Raw genomic sequence first — 15,382 nt, forward strand, 5'->3', positions numbered from 1 at the left:
ATGCCCAACAACCACTAAACTGTTTGGTTAAGAAATTACAACATAATAACATACTATCTTGAAAGTGCTGTTACAAACAATATTTACTACATTCATGAATTCTAAATAAAGCATAGCTATGAATTGATTTGATTACACATTTTGTAGGTATCCTATTCAATAGGTATGAATAAAAGACTTCCCCTAAATGATCACGTAACTAAAAGCACATGTAGTTTTTACACTTCTTTTTAAAAATGTTTTAGAATGTAAAATTTTAGTACATAATTAGTAAGCATTTATAAATTTTTAGTAATTTAGATAGATTGAATTGGTTGAATTAGTGATTAGTGTTGCCTTTTTGACTAGAGATATGACAACATGTAATATTAATGAATGTTCTACTAGAATTGTTTCTGATGAATTCTTGTGAAGATGAAGAATTTAAAATCAAACTTTTAAATAAAGCAATGTCTTTATATTCTTAGTATTTTTAATAAACTGAAACACTGATGTTTCTCTTAAACGAACTTATTTTTATCCAAAATGCACATAATAGTATACATTTCTATTAAGTTTTATTCTTTATGTGCAGAAAATTACTAAAGAGGATAATCATTAGAGTTTTCATTATTAGAGAAAGAGGGATTATTCATTATGATTGTTATAGGAAAGTTGATGTGTCATAAGTGAGGTAGGCAACACTTGTGAGTGGAAGAGAAAAATGTGCTGGTCAAAAGCAGAACAAATGTAAAGAATGTACAGGATAATCACTAACACGAGAAACCATGCCTACACCATCTAGATTCAATGTTTTTTTGCCTTAGAGTTTGGATGTTATGTCGTATTTCTATTTTCCCTTGTTGACTAGTACAACACTGTGTGAATGTGTATGTATATACAGGCCTGCAATAAGTGTCTATTTAATTAATTTAATTACTTACACTGGCCCAGACAATTGCTAAAATTACTCTTTGTCTTCAAGGTTATGTAAATGCTATCAAAACAAGTGATAAAGTCAACAAAAATAAAAATTGTTATCTGAAATTATTTGAGACAATTTTAGTTGTTTGACTTAATTTTTCAGGTTTTGACCATTTATTTGTTGTCATATTATTACAAGGGAGTCTAAAGTTTAAGTGGGCCAAGTCTATAGTTGGGTAATCCTCTTTGGTATAAAATATCAGCATTAGTATTTCTCATAATAATTATTTTTATTAAAATGTATAGTTGGACACATTTTCAAAAACCAAATGTGTTTATCTTGTGTGCAAATTTTGAATTGGGTGTCTGTCAGCACAGAATGAGCCTTTTAGTGCATAACTGCCTAAATACACACACACACACACACACACACACACACACAGACACACACACACACATACACACACACACACACACACACACACACACACACACACACTACATGTATAAGTTTAGAGCTTATAATAAATGAGTTTGTCTATGGAAAGAATACAACATGATGACCTAACAGAGGATATTTAATTTGCATAAAAATGACAAGAATTTTAATAAATTACTAACAATACAGAATTTTCCTTTTTTTTTTTAACTATACAATTTCTTTTACTCCTGAATTAAAGTTCTTATTCAGGAGTGAGACTTCCTCTTGCATCTTGTAGATGTTCTGACTTGCTACTAGTTTATCAGTAAACATTAGCTGGGTGTTACCATAGTAAGTGAAAAAAATGTTTTTAATCTGGCAATGTAAGTAGGCCCACTGCCGTCAGCAGATAAAAGAGAGAACAGAAACAAGGTATAGTGCTGAAATATGAAAACTATAAGGTTAAAAAAAAATACTTACCCTTTAAGAATGATTTCCTTGAATATTATTTTTAGAGCAACATGGAAATAATATAATTGAAGGTCAACAAAAAACAATTTGCAAATATAAATGAAGAAGTGGATACATAGATATAATTTTCATTTTAGCTTGAAATAGGCACTAAGGTTGTGTTTGATCTTCACCAACCTCAAGACAGATGATAAAAATCACTTTTCTATAATATCTGCTCACACTTGATAAAGATTTTTCCAAGGAAAGACCCATAATAGAAACTTCTCTTTTACCTTTAAAGAACAGTACAGTCAAATTTATCTTTGCTTATCTAGATTCTGATCAATTATAAGTCTTCCTTCAAAGCATCTGTATTTTTAATTCCTTTATGTGAATCCAGAATGCAATAAAAAAAAACATATTTCAAAATAAAAATTCTGAGTGGCATTTATTATTGAGGCACTTAGTTCAATAAATATTCAGCACCTATAACATGCCTAACGTTGGGCTATGTATGTAATGGAATTACTTAGAATGAAAACGGTACACTGTGTATTTTGTTTGACACTTAAGACTTATACATACTGACCAATTAAAGAACACAGTATGCTGGGCTTTGCATGCAGACAAAAGTGTTATGGTGGTTCAGAGAAATGATGGATTATTAGGAAGTGGGGAAGTTGGGAAAAAGACTTCCTGGAGGAGGTAAGTTAAGTTGGGAAAGCTGTGTTTATATGAAATGGATGAGAAGGAGGGAAAACCAGTGTTCCAGTTCAGAGAAACAGCAAGAGCAAGAGGAAAAGGGTGAAATATTTTAGCCAGTGGAAAATAAATCAGGCTCTCAGAGCAGATTTGTTTTGAGTGGTGGGGACCAGGCCTTCATTGTAGCCTCAGGCTGTGCTTCCAGATTTACTGCAAGTTTCAGCTATCTTTTGTCTTATCGATGATATTACCTATGGCATCCTCTTGCTTAGACTAATTTTCCCCTTTGTTTAAGTTTTCCATTGCAGAATCAGACTATTCTTTCATATAGTACGATACACTGAGCAGTTTCCCATTTCCTGTTTTTCTCAGCTACCTGCATTTCTTTCCTTAAGACTGTCCTCAGAGCCAGGAAACCATCCCGGTTTACGTTGGCGGACACACTTGAGTTCCACAAATATTTAGTAGGCATTAACAAGTGGAACAGCATATATAGAGATAAAGAAGCAATGATTCCTACCCTCCTGAAGCTTTCAGCCAGGTAAAGGCTCTTTCCTGCCCCAAGTCTGCCTATATGGTTCTCTACTACAATTGCAGTTTAAAGTTTTCTATTAGGTTGGTGCAAAAGTAATTGCAGTTTTTGCATTTTTTTTAACCTTTTAAATGCAATTACTTTTGCACCAGCCTAATAAAATAGAAGAAAAAAAAAAAAGAAATGATAAATGTAAAGAAGCCTAAAACTCTTCCAAAATTAGAATCGATAGATTATATCAGTGAAGTATCTGTGATGAAAGAGTGGCATTGAGACAGGAAGCCAACCGAGTCTGGGGCTTGTGCTGCCTGTGCCGCTCAGCCAATAGACAGACAAAGGAGTTGCGTGGTAGAATAAGTGTTTATTATCTGAGAACTGGTGATCTGAGAAGGCAGCAGGTCAACACCTCCAAAAACTTCCTTAAAGTTCTTAGACTGGCTTGGAGTATTTAAGTGAAAATCTGAGCATTCCTCTAAAGGTTACTGAGGGTTCTGGGACCTGCATGGAGCCTTCCCTCTGGTCCCCTGATCCTCCTGTGGCCTCAGCAACCCAGGAACAATGATGGGATTAGCCTGGTAGACCACTGAAATTGTGGTCAATAAACCTTAGGGTATTAATCATAAGTTTCTGGATAATTTTCTAAAACAGGGAACTCGGTGGGACAGGGGACATTCCCAGCTCACACTGCAGGGAGATGATCTATTGTTAAGCTATCAGTAGGTCAAGGAAAGGTGAGGCGGATGTGGGGACAGAGCCCCAGAAAGTAGTTTACAGGCTCTCGGCCTCACGTGGAAGGGTGCTGGCTCGGGTGGTGAATGGCCGTCGGCTGTGGCTGATTGGCCGTCGGCTGTGGCCGGTTAGCCAATTGGCCGCTGGTATAACTGCTGCGACTAAGAAGATTGCCGAGGATTGCCGAGGAGCCAAGCAGAGCTGAGCAGAACCGAAGAGAGCGGAAGAGGAGAGCGGAGAGAGAGGAACAGAGGAGAGAGTGGAGAAGAGTCGTCGGTCGGTCGGTTGGCGGAAAGGCGGACGGCAGGTCGCGCGTCCGGTGGGCCCAGCCTCCAGTGAGACCATAGAGGTATGACTCCCCTACCTATGGCTCCGTGGGTGTTCCTTTTCGGCCTCACCATATCCTGCGTTCTTGTGTGGGGAGTGGGAGCAGAGACCCTGCAGGCCGCCCCACCTGAAAGATGGCGCGGCGAGAAGGCCTCCGCGCACGACAAATGGCGCAGCGAGCAGGGTCTCCTGCACGACAGTGGGGGACACAGGCGAGGCCTTTACTATGGGGGTCCCAACCGGGTCCTGCTTCAGCATGAGGGAATAATTTGGGTCCCTGCTCTGTCATTTCAAGTATAATTTTGAGCAAGATAATACAGGGAAAGGGAAGGGCAGCTGGCATTTCTTGATTACCTACTATGTGTCTAGCACTGTGATTGGTATCTACTGTGTATTATTCAGTACTCATAGATCACATCACTGCCCACTTCCAACATCAGAAAACAAAAATAAAACCAGCACCACTGCCCAAAACAAAATAATAAAACAATCCTTCCTATTTTAAAGATGACCAAACCTCAGGTGTAGATAGGCTAAGCTTGAGGTTCCACATACATCTGAGATTTGAGCCTGGTCTCAATGCCCCAACTCGACCACTTACTAGATTTTTGACTGTTATTCAATCATTCATTCAATATTCACTATATATCAAGCATGATGCTTGGCACTGGGTTTTAAGAAAATAATGTGACATGGTCCCTTTCCTTAAAAGCTCTTACAGTGCAGTAGAGGGGGCAAGCATGTAAGGAAGCCTTAGTAACTAAGTGAGTAGTGTAGTCCTGGAAATCTGTAAAGAGTAGTGTGGGGTAAAAATGAGTCCATTGTATCCAGGACTGTAAGACGGCAGAGGTCAGGAAAGCTTTCATGGGGCAAATGGCCCTGGAGTTCCACATAGTCACCATTGAGTCAGGTGACATTCTACTAACTTGAGCAGTCGGGCCTGAAACAGCGTGGTAAGAAAGTGGTTCAGGGTGGCTGGAGTGAGATACCTTCAAGTTGTGGGGAATAATATCCACTTCCCCTCTTAGAGGATTACATAGATAGCACATATACTGTGTTAAGCGTAATGTTAGCAAGGTACTCAATATACGTTTCTTTCTACTGTTCTTTCAGTTGCTCTATTTGATTATATCATCTTCCAGCTCTGAAATTCCCAGATTTTTACCATACTGTATGGGTTCTATTGTGTATTGGTTCATAGACCGTCTAACACATTGTACACATTCAATAATAGTCTCTACCACAGTTGCAATAAGTCTGGGTAAAAAATGATGTGAATCTTGATAAATAATTGAAATGAAAGCTGAATTTAGCTTCAATCCTTTCTTTTTCTCTGTCCCTCTACAGTAACTTGTGTAGCGTTTTGCTGTGTATATGTGAATGTTGTGGAAGTGTGGACTCAGCGTCAGTTTAACACATTGGAACTGAATGAAAGATGTTTCCGTAGGAACTGCTAACCTGTTTCCAAATCCAAAAGAACTGCTTTTCTGTCCCCAGGAGTTTCTAAGATCATTATATCAATAATACTGCCAGGAGATATGAAGGCAACATACCATTATAACATAATCGTAAAGCTCATCATTTCTGTACAGAGCTCACAGTCAGCTTCCAGTCTTCCCTCTCTGTTATGTGGTTGTGTACATACTTGTATCTCTTCCTGTTACGATGAAGTTAGAAAAGGGAGGAGGAGGAGGAGGAGGAGGGGTGGGAGGAGGTCCATGGTGCCCACAGAAAAAGCTCATAAATAGCTTTGATTAATTGCCTCCAGACAGTTAACTGTTTTTACAACAGATGACAAGAGGTGGTTTTACAACAGAGCAAGATAAAGATCTGAGTCAACAGACCTCCACCCATTTTAGGAGGTCACCCTCCCTTGGAAGAGCCTGTACCACCTTTTCCCACCAAATCAATATGTAACTCCCCCACCCCAACCAGCAAACTGTAAGATCTGGGGAAAAGGGGACTGGGAGCCTATGCCTCTCTCTCCCCCCTCGGCTAGGCCTGCTCTCTTCCCTGAGAACGTATTACTAATAAACCCTGCTTGCACTCTAATCAGCTTGCTGACCTTTGACTCTTCACTGCGTTGGCAAGAAGAACTGAGACTCCAGTGACACTCCCAAAAGAAAAACTCTTTGAAACCTTAATTTGACTTAGTCAGCTTTGCCTCTCCCAGTTACCATCCCAATCCACAGACTATCTACCCATTGTAAATATTCAGAAAATATTTAAATTAAAAATAACTACTTGGTTAACCAGAATTTAAAGGTAATCTCACTTATTATAGTAGGGTTTCCTGAGCTCCAGCAGCAGATTAGGGGAGTGATGTGATCAGAGGGCACAGGAGGGAACCCTACTACTTCAGATTGTAGCTATCATATAATTAATTGAATGTTTTCAAGGAAAGTCTGCATGGTGTAGTGGTTAAGATCATGAGCTACAAAGCCACGCTACCTGGTTTTCAACCTTGTTACAAGTCATAAGACCTTAGGAAGTTAACATGATATCTCTGTGTGCATTTGTATTCTCATCTGCAAAGTAGGAAAATAATCTGAAGTGCTATCTCCTAGAATTGTCATGAAGATTTACTGAGTTAACACATGTAATGCACTTTAGAATAACACTGGTAAATCACAAGTGCCTAATAAGAATTAGTTCTTATTTTTCACTCTGCTCAAGTTTTATGTAAATGTAACGGGACAGGGTTGTAGCTTGGCCATAGGAATGAAATGCAAAGGGTATCATGAAGAGGGAGGTCAAGAACATATCCAGGAATGTGACTGTAATGCCCAATTTAGGACAAATAACTTCTTTAGGCAGGAAGACATCCCTGCCATGAGGTGTGAGGCTGAGGAGCTGTGTACCTGGTGGAAGCCATCAAGCTGGGTGGGGATCAAAGTGTCTCTCTTGGTGGTGAAGCAGTCTGCTTCTCACAGCCTTGTTTGCAAGCATGGTCAAGTTGTAGGAAAAATTCTATCATAAAAAAAGCATTTCATGTCCACTGAGTTAATTTTCCTGAGAATATTTGTGAGCAACTTGGTATTTTAAACTATACTATGGCTTTGATTTTTCTTAGGTGTATATAAATTTTTACAAGACACAGTGATAATGTGGGGTAGTTTTAACAGAAGATTTAAATATCAGTGATATAAAAAGGTACTTCTCTTAATAATAGAGACATATATTCTTTTAGTGGACTTTAGGACTTTTACTTTCTGGGAAAGCAGAGATTTGCACATGTAACTAGGTATAAAGTAACAATGTTAGAAAAGGAGAACAATTATTCCTAAAGTAAAACATAATGAGGCTAATAATGATAGTAGGTACATCATAACAAAACATTGACTTGTGAGGAAAAATGATTAATCAGGCACTAGAAGTAATGATTTATAAACGTAATTATGGATGGTGCTGGAATAAGCATTTTGGGATAAGCATATTTTGATTCATGTCTGTCAGTCTTTCTCACTTCATGTGTGTCTTTGAGAACCACCTTAGTGCAACATAGGTGAGGGTCAGAGTAACCAAGAAGGGTTATAGTTTTCCAGTAGAAGACAAAAATATAATAGTAACCTTCCCTCCATGAATTGTCAAAATTCCTCCTGTTTAAGGATCTCAGAATCCTTTAGTTAGCTACGAGGATCTGTTGGCTTTATCAGAGTACTGTAACATGAAACCTTGCAAAGTGAAGCAATGCGATTTAAAAAAAATCATTATGTGGCTAGTTCCCAAGTATTTTTATAGCAGTACAGCTATAAACACTTGAAAATTGAAAAGTAATTTTTATTTTACATTTATTTATTTATTTATTTATTTTAATTAAAGTTTATTGGGGTGACAATGGTTAGTAAAGTTACATAGGTTTCAAGTGTACAATTCTGTAATACATCATCTATATATCACGTTGTGTGTTCACCACCCAGAGTCTGTTCTCCATCACCATGTATTTGATCCCGTTTACCCTCATCTACCACACCTCTCCCCCTTTACATTTTACCTGTATTAAACTATTCTATAGCTGGGTTCTTATTGTAGGTTATCTCAATGTTAGTTAAGATGGTCAGAATTTACATTATCCTTACATTTTTTTCTAGAGATTTTATTTTCCAGCAGAAAGCCAAATTGGATGTTCTTCCATAACCATGGTTTAATAATGAGTGCAAAATAAAAATACTGTAATTCTCAATATAATTTTTCTACTTTTCTATTGATTAACAGTCTGCCTTTAGTATCTCAGTTTCTGTTTATAAATTGGTTTAGGGATATTCATACTTAACTCACAAAGTTGCTAGAAGGATACAATCTTATGGTAGCTATCAATAACTTAGTAGTAGAAGTGTTTTGTAAATGCTTGGCATTCTTATTATTAGCAATACAATGTTTTTACATTCTTATTAGTAATTGGTTATCACCAGTTATAGAATATTGTGGTTAACATTCTGTGAAGATCAGAGGATATTCAAATTTTATTACATGCTTGGTGAAAAATTAAAGAACACATTGTTTGGTGTTACCCATAGTTTTGGAGGGGGGTGTGTCTATGCCTTAAACTAATGATCATCCTCCCTATCACCTTCTATGGGTACATACCCCGTTTCCCCAAAAATAAGACCTAGCCAGACAATGAGCTCTAATGCGTCTTTTGGAGCAAAAATTAACATAAGACCGGGTTTTATGTAATTTACTTTTATATTGTATAAGACCGGGTCTTACATAAGACCCGGTCTTACAGTAAAATAAGACCGGGTTTTATAGTGATTTTTGCTCCAAAAGACGCATTAGAGCTTATTGTCCGGCTAGGTTTTATTTTCGGAGAAACATGGTAGAAGTAATTTTCCTTACTACAGTTGAGGTAAGGAATTGCTGCCAAACTGATCATAGAAAACTTCATTTATTCTTGTAATCAGGTGAAGTTGTATTAGGCCCAAACTTTGTATGTTAGATTGATTCTGGTTTTGAATTGTACGGAATGACTACATTTCTCCATTATTCTGCTTGAAAAATGTAATTCAAATTTTGTAGAAATGAGACTCCACAGTGAATCCCCACAGTAAGGAAAATGGCCAGCTTATTTTTAAATGGAAATCCCCAATTGTCACACCACATCAATCATGGGACTTATAATCTGACTTCTATTGAGCCGGAATGTTCTTTAAAGGTCAGGTCTCCTGATGAAGAATTTTAGCTTAGTGCGTTATGCAGCAAAAATGCCTAAATCCAGAGCACTGTTTTGGTGTTGGCAGAAATAGCTGCTCTTCTACTAGCAGAGGGGAGGAAAGAATGGAAGATTTTCAAGCTCCAAGTCTTTTGCCTAAGCACATTTCCTAACGTTTCTGCCTGTATCTCATTAAACACTTGGACAAAGAAGTGGGGGTAGGGATAGAACTACAATTATCTACTTTCATAGGTGTATACTGGAGTCCTGCAGGCACAATTTATTTGACCTACATTTTAAAAATTTGGGAAATGCCTTATATAAAAATATTTCAGATTTCTGTCTTAAGAAACTGGACCCTCTGGCCACAGTGGTCCTGTATTCATACAGGGGAAAAGCAGGCTGGAGCTGAGAATCGGCTGCTCTCTTTATACATGCTCTCCCAGACAACTAATTTGCCATCCCTTACCCTCTGGGACGGCTCTTACATCCTTGTTCATTTTGCCTGCTTCATACCGCAGGCATCGAGATTCCCGCGGTTTATGAAATGGATGCAACTTTTCTTTTTAGGGGTAAATCTCTTTGTTAAGAGGTGAGGGGGGGAACCCAATGGCTGGTTTGCTTCCTAACAGCCCTAAATCTCCTGTTTTTCAGAATGGCCTAAAGGAGGGACCTATGTGTGGAAGGATGGACCTTGTAATCTCAGCTCTACCACAAGCCAGCTGTGTGACCTTGCACAAGTCCGTTAAGCTCTCTTGACCAAAGGCAATGAATGGTCTGTAAACGGACCTGCTCTAATACCTCACAGGGCTGAAGCACAGCATATAGGAGATTTTGAAAGTACTCCTAGTCTATAAACCGCAAAACGCTGCCCAGCGTCTGTTACAGAGTAAGACACCGTGGCTTTAGAAGTTGGTTACTGGAATCTGTGCGGCTCCCACCTCCCACGCGCAGAGTGGGCGAGCGGAAGACGATTCTCAGGGGAGAAAGTCTGGAAAACTGGCTTACAGATGCAGCAAGAAGTTCCTCTGCGGGGATAAAGTTGTTGGCGGCATTTTTCAGCCCCCAGAGTGACATACAAACTCCTAGCAGAGATGACAGACACCGCCGGATGGCCAGCGCGGGAACCAGTTCCTGGGCCACCTCCCTGCTCACAACCAGGGCTCCACAGGCCTGACCTCAACCCTCCCGACCAGGACCCCAGACCCAGGACCCTGGGCCTCTCCCTCGCCTTCAACCCCCACAATCACTCCCCCAGCCCCCTCCACGTGACAAGAGCCGGAACCGTCACTTCCGGCGGCGCGGGCAGCGCGCCTGCGCCGGGCACCCAGCCTCAGTGAACGGTTGGCGACGGTGCCGCGCCGCCAACGGCCGCGAGTCGCGGGCGGCGCGGGTCCGGCGCTGGTGGCGGAGGCGCCGCGGGCTGCGGTGCTGAGGGTGTGTGGCCCGAGAGGTCCAGCCCATTGCCCGGAGGGCCGATCGCCCCGCCTCCTTCCCCATCTTCCTCCCTCGCGCCCTCCTCCCGCGCTCGCGCACCCGGCGCTGGGGGAGGCGGGGGGCGACGGGGCAGTGGCGGAGGCGGCGGCGTCGCCTCCGCACTCGGGCCCGCCCCCTCGTGCCCCGCCCCGTCCCGCCCCCCCACCGCCCTCTGCGGGAGCCGGGCAGCTGCAGCGGAGCCGCGGAGCGGGCGGCGGGGCCGGGGCAGAGCGCTGTGGGCGCGCGGAATGTGAGGCTCGGCGGGCCGCAGCGCGCACGGACGCTCGGACCGGCGAGGGGCTACGACCCCTCGCGGACGCCCAGCCGCGCGTCGGGCCGGGGACTCGTCCTCTCGCTTGCCCTTGTGCGTGCCCCGCGCCCTCCAGCGCGCCGGCGGGACCATGAAGAAGTTCTCTCGAATGCCCAAGTCCGAGGGCGGCGGCGGCGGAGCGGCGGGTGGCGGGGCCGGCGGAGTCGGGGCCGGCTCTGGCTCCGGTAGCTCGTCCGTGGGTGTCCGGGTGTTCGCGGTCGGCCGCTACCAGGTCACTCTGGAGGAATCGCTGGCCGAAGGTACGGGCGCCCGGGGAGGCTGGGCAGTCAGGTGAGGGAGGGCTGGGGTGTGGCGGTCGCTTCTCCCGGTCCTCACCCGCTTCTCTCCTCGCTCTCTCGTTTTACTTCTTCCCTCTTTTGCCTCTACTCGGCCAGCGAGGGCTCTTAAAGAGTAGCTTGGGCTTTCTCTCTTAAGCCGGCTTTTCTCGCCGCTAGCAGCTCTAACCGGTGCACAGCGCTCTTATTACGAGTTTAAGTCATTTTCAGTCCTTGAAGCGAGGAGATAAATAGAAAACGTCCTAACGAGTGATGTGGGGTTATGATTGGTTCAGTGACTCATTAGAGGTTCAAATCGAGCAGGATTGAGACTCAGCTCTGCCAGCTGTGGCTCAGGCGGGTGTCATGCGTTGGCCTCTTCTTCCGAGTCTCCATGCGCGCCGCTGGGCACAGGACCTTGTAGCCCCTGGTGTTGAACCTGGTTTTGCTCTTGCTCAGTCATCAGTTGAAAAACAATGTATTTTTGTGTGTGCACGTGTAGCAGGTTATAATTTGCCCCAATTTACTTAGTAGGTGGCTTTGGGGTTGCAGGTAAACTTGAAATCTTCGTTATTTCGAATCTTTCCTATCAGACAAGGTGCTATTCATACCCTTTCATTGTGTCTCGTGGTAGTACTTTAAAGGTGATATGAAAGCAGGTTAACTTTCACTTACGAAGTTTTGTGTTCGGTCCTTCATTATCTTTACCAGGCGAAGTCAGCCGTTGCAAGTAGGCATACAAAAAAGTTTACTCCCTTAAAAAAAAAGATTCTCCACTTCAGTTTTTTATTTCTTGTATAATTGGCTTGTAGAAAATACTTTTCTCTTGTTTATTACATGCTCCATTGATCTTTGAGTTTTTAATCGCAGAATATTACAAAATAAATACTTTTAAAAATTCATAAGAAATATTTTTTTTATAGAAATAATTTTTTATAAGTGGGCCTTTTAAGTTCCAAGGTGAATAGAAGACTTTGAAGAGAGTAGTTTTGGTTCTCTGAAAGATGTTGAAGAAGTGGTTTGAAGACAGTGGGTTGAGATTCCACTTGTGTTTTTTGAAATACCATAAAACAGTAGTAAATTAGTGCAAGAAAAAAATCTGAAGGCTTTTGTCTATAAAATATTCTAAAGAGAAAGACATCTTGAATTAATTAAGGATGGATGTCATTGTTTTGCAAGCCATTACCCCTAATAATGAGCCTAGCTGACCCATGGAGAGGTGGAAGGAGGATCCTTAGCTGCTCAAAAGCATGAATAGATAGATGGTGATTGGTTTTTATAGATGGATTTACTATGATGTAAAATGTCCTACCTCTTTATTATAGATAAATTTCAAGTATTGGTTTAGATTGAGTTGTAGATTTTAAGAAGACATGGCTATTAACACTCATGTTGTATTTCTGTCTTTAAATTGTTGTAGTATGGCTTGAGTAGTATTGCACTCACTTCATTTTACTAAATCACATATGAGTATTTTATTCAATAGAAAGAAAACATTTACATTTCATCAAACTAGACTGAATTTGTAGCTTCTATCACTGCTCTAAGCATATCCTGTCAATACCCTAAGTAAGTTATTGTCAATAAAAATAAGTAATCTTAGAAAATAAAAATTTTTTAAATGGGAGTGGTCACTCAACTACTAAAAAACTGAAAAAAAAATTTTTTTCCCAAGCACTAATGCTGCTACTGTTAGAGTGTACCACTGATTTTTGCCGTACATTTGCCCTTTCTCTTGAATAAATCTGTGATAAGTGCTAGGATGAAGCAAGGGTTGAAGAAACCCTTTTGGAAAATGGAACTTCCCCCTACCCAACACCCCACCTCCTGTGACTAGGCTTTTGGTTTTCCCTGGAGGGGAGGCTGAGGCCTAGGCTTTCTTCCTTGTGTATTCCTTTTCTCTTCAGGATACACACAACTGAATAATGTTCATTTTACTTTTTGATTCTGACAATTTGTTCTTATTTCAGAATGCTTAATATCCTCTCCTTATCAAAGTAATACCACAATTTACACAAGATGTTTAGGCAAAAGTCTGGTTCACATTCAAGAATGATCATTAAATAGTTGACAGATACATTTGCCGGATTATAAGATTAGGGCAAGTGCTTCTGAAAAGGCGTGAGAATTTAAGAGTACCTGAATTGGGGAGAGAGATACTATTGAGAGGGAAAACGGCTGGAAGCAAAGAGAGACCTAAAAACAAACTGGGTAGATTTTACATTTTTTGCTTTAAGTCAGTGTTGTTTAAACAGATGCTGGGCGCTGAGGTGTTTTTGCTACATTGTTGTGAACACAGGATCATTGTTCAGAATAACCTCTGCAGTGTCTTCGAGTCTTCATAAAGTCTAGTGCATGCATGTGTGCGATCTGTCTCTCTCTCTCTCTTTCTCTTGTGTGTGTATGTATGTATTTCATTGTCATTATTCGCAGTAGTTATGTTCTATAAAGTCACCATGAACAGTGATTTCGTGACTACTGAACCATTGCTCCCAAGGGAAATACAGGGTTAGGGTACTGTAAGCCTCTATTCGCAACATTTTTGTCAGCAGTCAATATACAACCTTGTTTTGTTTGTGTTTTGTTTGTGTTTTGTTTAAGGTGTTTAAAGACACCTTATTTAATATATATTGTTGACTCATTAACATTGAATTCATGGCCAACTCATGCCTAAATGAAGGTAATCCAATACATGTATTTTTCTCTCTAAGTGGCGTCACAGCCTTCTTGCACTTAGAAACACTAGATAACACTTTGGCACTATGCTTGGGGGCCATTTAAAAAATAAAATTTCCAATAAAAAGCACAAAAATGAGAAAAACATGACACTAAATAGACCTCGAAAAGGGCGCTCGTTTATAGTAGGAGAGCTGAAACCAGAAGGCACAGCCTCAACTCCTTGACTCCAGCTGGCTTACTCAAAGTTTTCACCACTATGAGCATGTGTGCAAATAACTGTGAAAGTGCCATTGTATTGATTTGTGGGTATTGATTTAGAGGATACAAATAAATTTTAGCAAGTAAGCTAATTTAGAAATATGGAATCCCCAAATAATGAGGATAAACTAGTATTTATATGTGTATATATACTGCATATACATAATTATATATTATATATTTACTTAAAAAATAAACATGCTCAGGAGTATGTATACTTATGTTGTATGTTATAACTAAACTGTTGGAGTTGTTTCCTCTCTGAAATACTATATGCTTTGTATCATATGAGTTATTTCTTTCTAGTTAAATACATACATGTTTGAAAATGCTGACAACTTGTACCTTTTTAGGTCCTGTTCAAAGTTTAGAGGACTGATACCATAGTGGGGCATTTTCATGGTTTTTCTTCAGAACAGTTTCGTTTTAGGAGCGCATGCTAACAAAATTCTACTTTGGGCTGTAGAACTGAATTAGAGACATACGTAAATTTTAGCTTGAAACAGTGTCAAATTGCACATGTAATTCAATGTAACCTTCCAAGTTTTTATTAAAACAAGACTGGCTTTCTGATCACATGCCTCCATAGGCCTTCAGTGCTAGTCAGAGGAATTTAATATTGCTTGATAACGGGAAGAAGTTGGTTCTCAAGTAGGGGACATTTTTTTCTAAATGTCCTTGGTACAAAGTGGACTTAAATTGGTATTTTAGAGACAGGGACTCTGTCCATAATATTAATAGTTGAGATAATCTAATCACGAGGTAATGAGGGCTGGATGGGAATGGTATTTTGAATATGATTGATTGAGGGGATAAGATTTTCTAACACGGGCATGGGGGTGGGTGGCACTGTCAGTAATTGGAGGCCAGGAATTTACTACAGAGTTCTATAAAAGTAGCTCAGTAGCTCTGTCAGAGTTAACTTGATTAGATTAGTGTGAGTGAATTTAGGCTAAGTTTTAATCAGTTCTCATTCTTAATTTTAGAGGGAAGTAGTAAAGGACATCTGATTTTGCAATATAAATCAGTAGGAAAATGGTGGATTTAAGCATGATGTCTCATTTGCAGAAAAGAATCTGTGGTTATCCAGTAACAACTTGTAAGTTCAAGTTCCCGAGAGAGGACAGAGAGAGCAGAATAAGGGGAGAAGTTAACAAAAATATCA

General features: G+C 40.5%; 1 protein-coding gene across 2 annotated transcripts in view; it reads left to right on the top strand.

The window, feature by feature from the left end:
- The first annotated feature begins 10,891 nt into the window (after positions 1-10,891).
- Positions 10,892-15,382, top strand: part of BMP2K (BMP2 inducible kinase) — a 115,635-nt gene continuing 111,144 nt past the window's right edge. For both annotated transcript variants that reach the window (XM_088791585.1, XM_019720179.3), the window contains exon 1: positions 10,892-11,265. In XM_088791585.1, coding sequence (XP_088647711.1) covers positions 11,097-11,265 — 169 coding nt within the window. In that variant the 5' untranslated portion in view covers positions 10,892-11,096. The remainder of the gene's footprint in view (positions 11,266-15,382) is intronic.

The sequence above is a fragment of the Rhinolophus sinicus genome, chromosome 1, assembly GCF_057876585.1.
Source record: "Rhinolophus sinicus isolate RSI-liver-muscle chromosome 1, RSI-T2T, whole genome shotgun sequence".
Classification (NCBI taxonomy): Eukaryota; Metazoa; Chordata; class Mammalia; order Chiroptera; family Rhinolophidae; genus Rhinolophus; species Rhinolophus sinicus.